This window comes from Malania oleifera, chromosome 5, assembly GCF_029873635.1.
Source record: "Malania oleifera isolate guangnan ecotype guangnan chromosome 5, ASM2987363v1, whole genome shotgun sequence".
Classification (NCBI taxonomy): Eukaryota; Viridiplantae; Streptophyta; class Magnoliopsida; order Santalales; family Ximeniaceae; genus Malania; species Malania oleifera.
In genome coordinates this window covers 70,892,787-70,906,416 of record NC_080421.1, presented here as the reverse complement: position 1 = coordinate 70,906,416, position 13,630 = coordinate 70,892,787, and the positions used below count along the sequence as shown (strand labels likewise).

Genomic DNA, 13,630 nt, shown 5'->3' with positions numbered 1-13,630 from the left:
TGTTTTCCCGCGATATTTTTTTGGTTTTAGTGACGGTTTCCAAATCTGTCACTAAAAGTTTTGTCACTAAAAACCAACTTTATTGTAACGGCAAATGGCTTCATCCGTAGTCCCTTGTGGTGAATTATCAACTCTCATCGAACACGACAGCACAACACAACCATTACTCATGTCACTAGAAAACACAAATTTGAGAGAAATAAGAAAAAAAGAGAATAGGAGTTGTTGAGGAAAAATTCTCCACCAAAGAGAAGAAAATCATTAAGCCTAAAATAGAACATGATTAATCACCATGTTTAGGGGCAAGCTAACTTATTAAATTAGTTTTAAATTTTGCAATATACAAAAAGATATTACTTTGGACTATATAATAATAATAGTAGCAGTAGTATTAATAATAATAATAGCATGTCACACAAAGAAAATAACAAGAATCTTCACGCCGAATTAAAGGTCTTTTATATAACATAGAAGAACTTCTATGACATTATATAACATTAAAATAAGGTTGGTTTAACAAAAGAACACCTAATTGTGAGTTTTAAAATATCATAACATAAATTGGCAGGCCAAAAATAAGATGGATCTCAACACATTTAAATACCTAGACAATCCTAGATGTTGGGTTCTAAACATACAATACCTAGAAATTAGGGACAATGAGGACATAACCAACATCTAGCAAACATAGCAAATGCAAAGCACTTGCAAGAAGTTAGAATGCGCATAAGAAATTCACCATGACCCACGTTCATAAGATTGTTAGTTGAAAACCTATGAATTAGCTTACTGTTCATGAGATGTGAAAACTTCATAGTTTATAGCATGGTTATAACGATAAATTTAAATAATTGAAGGAAGTGCAAGAAGGTGCTTCACAAATAGACAATCAAAAGCATAGGTGTTGCGAATCAAAGGAAAGATGTCACAGTCTGGAGGTTTGAACATAAGTATGTTATGAATGAAAAATCTAAAAAATTGACATAGTAGTAATAAGAAAATAATAGTTAAGTTTCAGTCCTCAGACTCGAATATTTAGAATTAAATCTGCATTATACTCACAGGGACACATATCATATGAGCATTTTTTATGCTTCCAAATAGTATAATATAAGCTTGACATCATAATTATTGTTGAATGAAATTTGCTTACCCTTTCTTCACAAATGAAGCTTTTCTATACATTAATATTCATTTTAATTATAACATTAAAGAAATAAAGCAAAAAAATATACTAAAAATTAAAGAGTATATGACAAAGCAACAGAGATTTTAATACCTAATATCACTACGTTACATAACTATGAGGCACAATTAATTGATTGTGACCATCCAACCAAAGCAAATATCAAAATAAGTTTAACATTGTAAAGGCAATACAAACAAAATCAAGATATAGTATATAATTTTGCAAAGATTCTTCTTTTGAAATTTGTAACAATGTCCATACTAAAATAACAGTATTCTCACCATATCTATCTACCTAGAACCCTATGTTAGCACCGGAGGAGTCTATGGGTGGGCTTAATACATATGGGTAAACACCAACTTGACCCAAAAGCTTAAGCCTATTGGGTCTTGGGTTCAACCATATATATAAGCACCCATCATCCACTCTAATTTTTCAATATGGGATAAGCTCACAAATGAAATTCTCAACACCCTAATTATATTTTCTTAAGCTTATTAGAAAAGGAACAAAGAAAAATATATTCACAATAATGCATTCCCATCTACTGGGAAAGATTGAAGTCTCAAAGGACAGCATCACATAAAGAAAGATTGAAAAGAAAAAAAAAAAAAATTGAACCAACCCTCTGGTTTTAAAGGTCATTCTTAAGTTCTACCCAATCAACACCTATATGCTTATACAACCATATCAGTTGCCTTGCATGGTCTTGCATTACTGTGTTCATCATTTTAGGGTTTTCTTTGAGAAGTCTACCAAACCTTAACAAAAAATACTTATTAACCCTTAGAAATTATAATAATAAAACATGAGCAGCAAGATTATAGCACGAACGTTTATTTACGTTTCAGGTTCCCCTCCACTTTTTTTTTTTTGGCTCCCATGTTCTTTCCTTAATTTTGCTTTTATTTGAATTTAACTATTAATCCAACAATCCTTTTTCTTTTCTTTTTTTCCTATCTGTCTAGGTGTGCATAACTAATAATAGGACCAAACATTTGCATCCTCTTTTTTCTTTACAAAAATAAAAGCGATGGCAACGTCAAAAAATCCACGATTAATGCATAAAATTTTTTGAGAAATGATTCAATTCCACTCACTAAAAATCTGAAGATATAAATATCGAATTTTATTTGAAAGATTTGACTCCAGCAATTGCATATTTCCAAACAAATTTGACAAAAGTAAATTTAGCAAATCATTGTTTAGTGTAAATCTGACTTAGCGGAGAATTCCCCAACTCTATAAACAAATATGAGTGATCGAAAATGTAAGATTACATAAATTGCTCCGAAGATGAATCTAAAATTTTTATAAAAAAAAAAAAGTAGCTACAGTACTCCTTTCCAACTGCTGCCTCCTAACCACCAACAATGTCTTCTTCTACTCACCCATAAGATTTTAAAATAAGAGAGAGAGAGAGAGAGAGAGAGAGAGAGAGAGAGAGGCAGAGGAAATCTACATGCACATCCTACAAAATCAGAGAAACAAAAAAGGCAAAAGAAAACACATGCAACTCAATGCAGACGAAGGCCAGATAGGAGAACCACATCCGCCCCCCAAGGCCCACGCCAAAGTCACTTGCTTCCGTACGCAGCACCCACAAAAAGTTCAAAAATAAAGTATAGTATAGATTAATGGATTTTCATTTATTTTGTCGAGTTTACCCAAGATGGTGATAAATTTTATTTTTTTTTATTTTAAAAAACATATCAGCCTTCTAAGAAACTCAATTTGCAAATCTTTCATGAAAAAATTGACTTGAAACTCTTCTTTTCTTTTCTTTTTTCAAAAAGCTAATTAGTGGTTTTTGAGAACTTAAAATAAATTAGTAATGAAAAAATTTTAATTTTGTTATTTGATGTTTCGAATAAAACAGGATGTCCAGTGTAGATTTATTAGTCATTTGGAGTTCTATAAACATTGTTTCATGGTTAGGACAGTAGCCTCTATTTTGAGAGTGTGAAAGAGAAATTCTTTTATGCTTCTTAGATATGCATATTCTATAAGGGCCTTTGTGAACCCACAAACAATTTTGTGCTCTATACATGTTCATGTTTTCCTCTTTTGACACCACCCGGTGCAACACAACGTCCTGCAAATCTCTCCACAATCATTCAATCATCTACTAAGTTTAAAAATGAAAAATAAAATTGAATTTGGTAGATGCCACCCTCGAGACCTTCAAGTTGAGAGAAATTATATAAGGAACCTCCCTCTTCATGTGTCCATGTGTCTGTTTCCTTACTCATACACTTCCTGAAAATGAGTCCCTCTTTGATATTAATGAATGCAAGACAAATTTGTCATATGTCTAATATTAAGAAAATAGATATACCAACATGTGGAGGGAAAGATCCTTGTATAATTTCTCGTGTTGAGCATTCCGTAAACTAGCTCACTTGCATGCCATGAACTCAGGAAACAAAGAAGGAAGGAATCGTCTAGTGAAGTGTGTTATATTAGCACTTTACCTAAAAGTTTAAGCTATTAGGTTGTGAGCCAACAATGTATATCAAGCTTTAACACTCTCCCGCACATGCAACCTGACAGTACATAAAGAGATAAATACATGATAAATAACACCTATAATAAAGAATGTAATATTTTTTTTAAAATTGCAGGCAACAAGACGACCTTCTAGAAACCAGTTCTAATACCGTGTTAGATTATCACTTTACCTAAAAGTTAAGTTGTTACGCTATGGGCTGTATATCGAGCTTTAACAAAGTGAGATGACAGGACATGGATATTGATGTATCATCTTCTCATCTAGCGGCAGCGAACCAACGCCACATCATGAACTTAAAAGTACCACCTGCAGACGTAGATGGACGGGTGGGGCATAAATGCGGCTGCCTCACTATGTAAATTTGATCCCCAACCTTATTGTAGGACTCCTGGTTCCGGTGCCATGTCCACAGCGCCCATGTCTCATTCTTCACCTGCATTCATTTCATCATCCCATTAAAAATTAATCCACACTACTATCGCTCTGCAATATTGATCTACACCTAGAATTATTGTATAAATATAAAGAAACTGCTTTGTGGAGAGAGAGAGACCTCAAGGATGCCATGGCCGAAGCTGCTTTCTCTGTAGGCACTGTAATCGGGTTGGCGGTCCCAACAGAAATTGCCTGCAGCGGGGCCAGAAGTGAAATTGGTAGCGCAGAAGCCGCCGATGTGGCTGTCAGGAGTAGTCCATGGTTGTGGGCAGTGACCAGGCTCATCTGCATGCCCCACTGCCATCTTCTCTCGGTTCCCCCCATCTCCTACTGTGATGTATACCGGACCACACTCATCCAGCGTGTAGTTATACACTCTGTTTGACCTCTCGTACGCATGAACCTGCATGCGCGCGCCATGGTGCAGCTGGTTTATTGTTTCATCTCAAGTAAATTATATAAATAAAAGCAAACCATTCACCCAGTGTTTGGGAGAGGCCTCAAGAGTTGAATTAGTTTGTGTAGGTTTGGAAGAAATATAACATAAAATTGCTCAGATAAATTCAAATTTAAGATTGAAATTCAAGCAATGTACACTCCAACTCAAGATGGATTAGCAGGCATATGAGTGCTGGGAATGTTGCTACTACATGACCGTTGGATTGCCATGTAGGCCTATAATATATATTAGGAGCCCATGATCCTAAACATTTTCCACAAACACAGTTCCATTTGGAAATCTTAAAATACTCTTTATATGTTAACACAATGAAAGCACATTGTAATTGATTTTTAAAGTTCCCCACTCTGGATCACCCTCTCAACAATATAGATAGATCCAAATCCCAAAGGAGTCTGCGCATACAAAACATTTTCCAAACTCATTACAAGAAAATCATTATAAAGATATTCTCACAATTGATGCCACATTTGAGAATTTGTTGATGATTTCAAACACAATTAATTTTAACAAACTATGAAATTATCCTTGTGAAATAATATTCTTGCAATGATGAATAGAGTTTTCCAGAAAGAACTTGATATAAAATCATTTTCCCTTGGTTTATGCAACTTGAAAGTAAATACTCTTTCCTAAGCATTTGGATGAGGCCGTTTCAACTTACATGACCGTTGAAGACAATGTCCACACCATATGAGTAGAGCAGCTCCTCCATTGCCACCCTCATGCACTCTGCTTCTCTGTAATGAGCTTCGTAGCTGCTATACCAAGGTGGGTGCCATGCTGCAACCACCCATGGGGTTACAGATCGGTCTACATTGCCCAAGTCCTTCTCCAGCCACTTGTATTGCTCCGCTGCAAAAGAAAGTACAATACCCTTATTCAATATCACAAGGTACAATATTCTAACAACGGACATCTAACTATGATGTTCAAATCCTAGCTAGGCACCATATATAGAGAGTTTTGCTGGAGTAGGTGTGGGATGGAAAGAAGAGCAAAACCTGCTGCAGTCACCTGATTTATTATAGGCAATGTAGGCACCAAGCATGATGAAATGTATACCCCCTGCATTGAAGGAGTAGTAGAACGTCGAAGGGGATCCACTTTCCTTTGAGGGAAATGCAAAACGAGAACTATAAGCCACAAACGTCTGGTTCCCTGCCTGTTCTTCAATCTCATGGTTCCCTTCTACAACCATAATTGGAACTTTGGAAACTAAATTCTGCATAAACCTACAGGATAACACCCCGTGGTACTAAAGTAAGAATCCGCAAAAGGAAAATACATAAATGGCATAAAAGACTTTTCTCTCATTCTTCTAAATAAAGTGTAGAGTGAGAATCCCGATTAATTCAAAAAATTATACCAAAAGTAACTGCAGAATGAGAAACCCTTCACATTACTAATAGATAAGCAAATGGAGCGTACAAGGTGAAGGATAAAATGAGAAATACTTGTCGGGGGGGGGGGGGGGGTGGGAGGCGGGGAGGAATTAATTTTTCACCTTCCCCAGTAATCCCAGCGGGGCTGATAGGTCTCATGAATTGGAGTATTTCGAAAGGAGCAAGAGTAACAATCGGAACCGGTTCCATTTGTAAGGTACAGGTTTGCATATGTTACATCGCCAACCAAAAGCACAAGATTTGGTTTGTTGCTAATCATGTGATCGATGGTGGTAGTGGTATTGAATGTAAGACCCAGATCTCCTACAATGGCTATTCTTTTTGGGTAGCTCCGCGGACCAGAAACTGGCATTGTTGTGAAAGAATGGATTTTGCTCATGGCTGGTATGGTGGGATCACCGCATCTATAGTAGTATAGCGCGTCAGACTCTAATCCTGCCATGGAACCCAACAAAAGAAGCAGCACAAATTTAGTCAAAACCATCATTAAACTTCAGCAAATGTGCAAGAAGATGAGGTAAAACTTTTCCTAGTCACCTAGTATTTGATCTCAGATTTTAAACATGAATTTTGGCTATGGTTGATTTGATCACTTATATGAACTAAGAAGCTCAAGATGATACATCTTTAAAACGCATCGGTATAGGTACTTAATCCTCTAGTATTTTTTAAGCAACATGGACATGGCTTTCAGATATATAGTTCAAAATTATGATCCAGAGTCTCTCTTGAGCCAATGTCGTAAAGAAGTTTTTCTTTCTCGATTCCATGGATCAAGAAAGAACATGGATAATCAGTTGAGGAATTATATATATATATATATATATATATATATATATATATATATATTCCTCGTTTTCTTTTCCTTCTGGTTAGGACTTCGGGAGCTTCTCCGCGGAAAATACCAGAGGCATACTGAACTACTAGAAGAAAATTAGTAATTATAATTATTTACCTTAGAAGATCCTAAAGGTGAGACCGTCCAAATGCCACAGATAATTATGTTAACGGAAATCACATCACTAGCTTAAATAGAACAAAAATGAATGGTGAATAGAAATTAAATTATACCTGTAAGCCTCACGTGATGAATGATTCCAGAAGTGTAGTTCTGGAGGCCTTCAAATGGATAAAGCTGGTTATAAACGAGAGAATAACCTGTGGCCTCATGTCTTAAAGGATACCTTAACTTGCCAAAGCGGACAACACTAGAGACAGTTTCAGGATCTAACGGCTTTATGTTGTTCCCAATTTGATATTCCCCTGACAATTTCCAGAGCAAGTTAGCATCTCACACGATCAAACAGCACAAGTTGAAACGAAAAAGGGGGTTTATACCATCAAAGGGCCTGTGTTAAAATCATCATTCAAACAATCGTACATTTCAATGTTTTATGAGGCTAAAACAAATGAAACGAATGAAAAATCACGGAGGGAAAATCAGAAGAGGGGGGTGGGGGGAGGGGGGGGAACTGTTAAAGCAACTAAAATGAAGAAAAATAGTCTAGAATTTGCAAAAATGGAAGTTACATTGCTCATACTGCCGATCAAAAAGCTAAACTTTCAGGAAACTAGTGGACATATTTCAATTCAAGAGATCATAACAGAACAGAAGAGAAGGTGAGGACCTGTGATCCAAGAAATCCAGACAGAGTCGTGAGTCGTAGAGAGCGACACCGATATCTGCTCCGGCTCGTATCCGCTGACGCGCCGGCGAACTCTGGGGTCGGTGTCGGACAAATCGACGGCGTGGCCGCGGAGGCGCCGATCAAAAGGGACGGTAACGGGGTCAAAAGGGCCATCCAAAGTCGTCGGAATCCTGGCATGGACGGCATAGAAATGTACGAAGACGAACGTGAAAAAGGAGAAGAAGGAAAGAGAGAAAAGAGTCAAAGCCATGGACGGCACTCCGTCGCCACTATCTTAATTTCGTGAATAGGATTAAATTTAAATTCCCAAAAGAGATGGAGAGTAAGCCAGGAAACCAAAAAGGAAAGGGAGGGTGGGAAGACAAAGCGGGAGACGGAAGCGGTGGATTGAAGGAATGGGGAATAAAATAGGTAATATTCAGAGGTATATGCTCCGCATATTTGAAATATTCAGGGGATATGCCCAGCATAGGCTTTGTGCAATGTGCATCATGACGGTTATTGACCGTTTGGCGCGTGAATTTCATCCCCCAATAAAATTGTCTGCCTGCTCTGGTCTGGTCTGGTCCGGTCCGGTCCGGTCCGTGATCACCGCAACTCCGTGGTTCTTTGTAGCAAGGGCTTCAAATATACATATTTTAGGGAAAGAAAATCTATAGTTGTTTGTACAAATCAATTTTGTTCGAACCCACTTTGAGCCGTAAGGGGCCTCGTTGAGGGACCCTCTAGCCTTTCACGGGTCTATGAGCTCAATTTTCTTTAAAATAAAGTCTTTTGGTCATTTTCATTACATTTTTTTTTTTATCATTTTGAATTTTTAGTAGATAGTTTCATTTTGACTAGATAAGTCCCCTTCAAAACTCCCTTACTTGTTTTTGTGTAGGTCTTAGAAAATTTTTTTTTAAAAAAATGTTCTTCTATGAGTATTAAAATTCTAGTGAGAGAGAGAAAAAAAAAAAAAAAAGTCTCTTTCTTTCCCTTTACTTTTCTTTTTTCCTTACATTTAAGCTGCCTCTCGGCTTCTTTAGGATTTTTGCGTTTTTAGTTTCTTTCAAAGTCTTGTTATGTCATTCTCATACTCCCTTTTCACTAAAAATAAAAATAAAAATAAAAATAAAAGGGTTTCTTCTTCATTATGTGCAAGTGCTACTCTGTAGAAATATGGAAAATAATAATAAGAAAGTAAAGGGAAAAGGGAGAAATGGTTTGGTGACCAAACCATCAACGATTTTGGAGGAGCTCAGAAAATCGTCAATAGTTTCAAGTAATTGTGGGCTAGTAATGGTAAAACAATGGAAAAATGAAGGGGTTAAAATCCAAATCGTCGACGATTTCGTCTGACAGTGGTTAATAAAATAGAGCTTGCATACCCATTTCATGTAATAAAAAAATTAAAATCCCTCTCTCTCTCTCTCTCTCTCTCTCTCTCTAAAACCCATGGGAACCCTCTCCCTTCTCTCTTTGATTTCAACCCGATTCGACGATCAAACACCACCACAGGATCCTAGGAGCAATTCTTAGCAAGTTAATCAGAGCACATTTTTTGTTTAGGCTTTCCAAGTACCACTCCAAGGCTGAGGTAAGAGAAAATGAATTATTAGTTGTTTTACAGTTTAACTAGTTATTGGGAGTGTGTGGGTCTAGGAATGTACAAGTAGTTATTATCCCAAGATTGAGCTGATTAAAATAAAATATATGATTACAGAGTTTTGAGCTCCAATTGCCACAGACTTTGTTCTAGGGTCCCTTGATTACTCGCTTAAACTGTGTAATTAGGCATCTTAATCCGGTCATTAAAGTTTATATTTTTAATTAAATGTCTAATTACTCTAAATATTTTAACAAAGTGCATTATTTATAATTTTTGATTTTTATGGAATAATTTATGAATTTTGGCATTTTTTTTATCGCAAGAAAATCTTCAGGAGCTAAAACCAACATTAGTTCATAACTCGAGCATAACTTTTCCTTCCGAGTTTCGATCAAGACGATTCAAATTTCTAGAGAAATACGAGATTATCTACAAATTTTATGTTTTGAGTTTTGAGAGAAATTGGTTCTAGGAGAATCAAAACGGGCTGTGTTCGCGGAGAGAAAAAAGAAAAAAAGAAAAAAAGAAAAAAAAAAACATATTAAAACACTTTATGGTCCTCCAGCCGGGTCACCGGGCTTCATCCACCTCGCCTTTTATATCCCTTTTTTCCCTCTCTCCAGGCGAACAGGGTGCTCCCGGCGCCCCTCCCTTCTCCTCCCTCACTCTCTACCTTTCTCTATTTTTATTTTTTATTTTTGGTTCTCTCTCAAGCCCCGCAGCAGCTCACCCTTCTTCCCTTACTCTCCTCTGCTCCCCCTCTCTCTCTCCCTGTTCTTCCTCAATCTCTCCCTCTGTCTCCCGAACTCCCTCTCTTCTCCTCCATCTGTTTTTTCTCAGCCTTTCTTCCCATTCTCTCTTCCTCACTCAGCCCCTTCTCTCGGCTCTTCCCTTGCTCTCCCCTCTCTCCTCTCTGCCCTCACTCTCCTTCTTCCCCTCCTTTGCTGCCGCCGTGCACTGACAGTCAATCCCCCTTCAAGCTGCTGCTCGTCCTATTGTTCTTCCAGCCGAGGAGACCTTCAGCTTCAGCCGAGCCTCCACTTGCTGCGAGCAACCACCACCATCAATACTTCACAGCCCCGGCCGAGACGCCCAACACCAGATCACCTTCTTGCTGCAGCAACCTCCAAGCATCCCAACTTCACCAGACCCGAACACAGCAACCTCGAAGGCTCTCCAGTATAGCTGCTCCCTTCCAGAACTGCCCACGGCCACCAATCCCAGCAACCTGGCTCCCTACCAGCCTCCAACCATGCACAGCTACTCCTTCACCAGAACACGGCAGCCAGCCGAGTTCTTCTTCTCTCTCTCTCTCTCTCTCTCTTTCCTTTTTTTTTTTTATTTTATTGTTAATTTGAATATTGATTTTTTTTATTATTACGGATATTTGAAAAAGTTGAATTATGCATGATATTCAAGTGTTTTATAAGTGCATTTTACTTATTTTATTATTGTCTCAAGTAATTCTAGCAGCGGATTTAATTGGCGTCATTTAATTCGTTATCGTTTAAATGTTAAATTTTCGTTGAATTCATGTTTGCGTTTAGATTGCGATTCTTGATTCAATTTCTTAATTTTGTTAAAGGTTTGGTTTTTATTGTGCGTTTGTGTCTGATTGAGTCTTCATTGTTGCGTGTTTTAATTATGTGTTAAAGTTACCGTCTTTGGTTAACGCGTGTTTCGAAACTTGCCTGATTAGACGTAGTGTTTCCGTTTTTGTTCTTTCATTTGGTACATGCTAGGTTTAAGGTTTTGATTCGTGTGTTCATTTAATTTGTCAAAATAAGTCTCAATCAATCTTGAAAACCCCGAATCTGAATTGAGTGTTAAATTTTCATTGAATTCGTGTTTGCATTTAGATTTTGATTCTTGATTTAATTTCTTAATTTTGTTAAAGGTTCGGTTTTTATCATGTGCGTTTTTGTCTGATTGAGTCTTCATTGTTGCATGTTTTAATTATGTGTTAAAGTTATCATCTTTGGTTAACGCGTGTTTCGAAGCTTGCCCGATTAGACGTAAGGTTTCCATTTTTGTTCTTTCATTCGGTGCATGCTAGGTTTCAGGTTTTGATTCACGTGTCATTTAATTTGTCAAAATAAGTCTCAATCAATCTTGAAAACCCCTAATTTGAACTAAGTTTACTAACCTTTTAATTTCGATTGGGAAAATGTAAAATTTGAGATTAAAATGTATTCCCTGAGGAGACGATCTAGCCATTGGGCTAATTATTACACGACGTAACTCCTATACTTGAGATAGCTTCCGAGCTACTCATTTTTTGAGTGAGTCAAGTTTTTGGCGCCGTTACCAAGGAATGTCGGTTTTAGTCTCAAATTAGCGTTTTTCTCGTCATTTTAATCAGTCTTATGAAAAAGAAAACGAAAAAAAATGAAGAAAACAAAAAAAAGAAAAAAATTGAGTTTTGAACAGAAATAAATAAATAAATATAGTTGCGCCTACACCGCGCACGATAATAAACTTTTTGCAGCTTGAATACACCGCTACATCCTCTTCCACTGTTTTTCCTAATAAAAAGCTTGATTTCAAATGAAATTCATTTCGGGTGAGACACATCTCAGTAAGACGGAATATATTAATACCAGTGTATGATTATCATGAGGTTTGTCTACAAAATATAATCATCATTTACAAATTAATCCACAATTATAAAATCATTCTTTGTCCCTACTCACACACATGCAGCATATTTTATTTACGAGAGTTTCCCAAGGATTGAAGTGATTACCCACCCATATAAGTAGCACCCATATGCTTTGATACCTTATGCAACCGGGTATGGCTACAACTTATGCTCATCAGGGCATTTACCTTACTCAGTAAACTCTCAAGTGGTTAGTTTGTCTCGTATTCACACACATCCACACAATTATTTATTAGTGAAAGTTCCCGAGAATTGGGGAGATTACACGCCCATACATGTTGTAATAACTCGGGAAAAAAAATTTTAAAAAATTAATAAATTAAAATTATTAGTCAATTAACTAGTTAAACATTATTAAATTAATGTATTAAATAAACAAATAAAGGAAATAGAAAAAAATTTAATTAAATTAAAATTATTTATTAGTAATTAATTAGTTAAACATTATTAACTTGAATTAATTAAGTTAGGTAAAATGGTGATTATATATAAAATATATAAGTTAAGTTAAAGTAAGTAAAAAAGAAAAAAAAAAACATCTTCAAGAAGCTGAAAGCTTCCTGAAACAACTGCACATTTCTCCTTCTCTTTTTGTGCTCTGCACTTTCTGTCGCCTCTCTATCTCCGCCTCTCTCTCTTCCCTCGTTTCTTGACGAATATTTGATCGATTGGGAAACAAAAGGTGTTGTTGGATTCCTAACTCCGCCACCGACATTTCTATTGGAGCGGATTTGTCGTGGGAGCAGCGTAAGCACCACTCCTGGGGAAAGGTATATTTTCCCTCATTTCTTAATTTCTTGTTAAATTTACTGTTAAATTGATGATCAGGTACCACCACAGGGTCCTAGCCGTGATCGTTGTCATTTTGACATAAGTAAAGTTCCAATTGGGGTTTTCTAGACCTCACTCTAAAGTGAGAGTGGGATTTGGGAAATTTGATAATTTGACTATATTTGAGGGTATAACTATTTATTTGGTATTTAAGAACCTAGGAAATATTAAAATAGTATTTTATTTAGGGTTAATTTAATGGAGTTAGGATTTTTTATTTAGAGCTCGGGTGAGCGCCGCAGGTATTTTTCGGGGTTCCTGTTGGCGTAGTTCAAGAAATCAGGTAAGGGAAAATTATATATTAAATCAGAATTTATGAAATTAAAGCTAATAATTTACGTTATATTATATGCATGTTTTGTTGTGAATTATTAAAATGTCAACCATGTAGAACAATGATTTATGAGCCTAGGACCACTTATTTAGTTATGTATTTGTGGAAATGAACTGAAGGAAGTGGAAAGAATTTTCTGGATAATTATATAAGAAATGGAAATTATATTTTCAGTAATTAAACACTAAATGTGGGTTGACTTATTTTACAGGCAGTGTATGAATTTTATTGTTAAATTGTATGACATGAGTAAATAAGAATGTTGTGTGGAAATATATGTTAAATGTATGAGATGTAGGTTAAGTAAGTAATACATTAAGAATGAGTTATGATATGAACTATGCTACTTGTGTGTGTTAATGCAACCATGTAAACAGTTAAAATATGTTGGGTAAAACAGCTGAAAGATGTTGGGTAAATATATGACAACTGAAAAATACTGGGTAAAACAGCTGAAAAATGCTGGGTAAATGTATGACAGCTGAAAGATGTTAGTAAAATAGTTGAAAGATGTTGGGTAAATGTGTGACAACTGAAAAATGCTGGATAAAACAGCTGAAA

General features: G+C 36.3%; 1 protein-coding gene across 3 annotated transcripts; it reads right to left on the bottom strand.

Moving 5' to 3' along the window:
• Positions 1-3,141: 3,141 nt before the first annotated feature.
• On the bottom strand, positions 3,142-8,035 carry LOC131156260 (purple acid phosphatase 15-like). 3 transcript variants are annotated; one of them, XR_009136950.1, is made up of 9 exons: positions 7,631-8,035; positions 7,074-7,265; positions 6,104-6,437; positions 5,614-5,831; positions 5,261-5,451; positions 4,255-4,539; positions 3,871-4,134; positions 3,532-3,735; positions 3,142-3,448 (listed from the first exon to the last, which is right to left on the bottom strand). XR_009136950.1 is itself a non-coding variant. In XM_058109800.1 (7 exons), the coding sequence occupies exons 1-7, from the start codon at positions 7,899-7,901 to the stop codon at positions 3,958-3,960; spliced, it is 1,668 nt and encodes a 555-aa protein (XP_057965783.1). In that variant the 5' UTR covers positions 7,902-8,035; the 3' UTR covers positions 3,635-3,957. The 3 variants fall into 3 exon arrangements, 1 of the variants encoding a protein (XP_057965783.1); XR_009136949.1 differs by having other exon boundaries at positions 3,664-3,735; positions 7,631-8,029; XM_058109800.1 differs by lacking the exon at positions 3,142-3,448 and having other exon boundaries at positions 3,635-4,134.
• Between the last annotated feature and the right edge of the window lie 5,595 nt (positions 8,036-13,630).

Excerpts from the sequence above, each read along its gene's own strand:
- LOC131156260 (XM_058109800.1), bottom strand. The coding sequence starts at position 7,901 with ATGGCTTTGACTCTTTTCTCTCTTTCCTTCTTCTCCTTTTTCACGTTC. Across the intron at positions 6,438-7,073 it reads TCATCACGTGAGGCTTACAG|GATTAGAGTCTGACGCGCTA; the intron begins GTATAATTTAAT and ends GTTCCATGGCAG. Across the intron at positions 4,540-5,260 it reads ACATTGTCTTCAACGGTCAT|GTTCATGCGTACGAGAGGTC; the intron begins GTAAGTTGAAAC and ends GCGCGCATGCAG.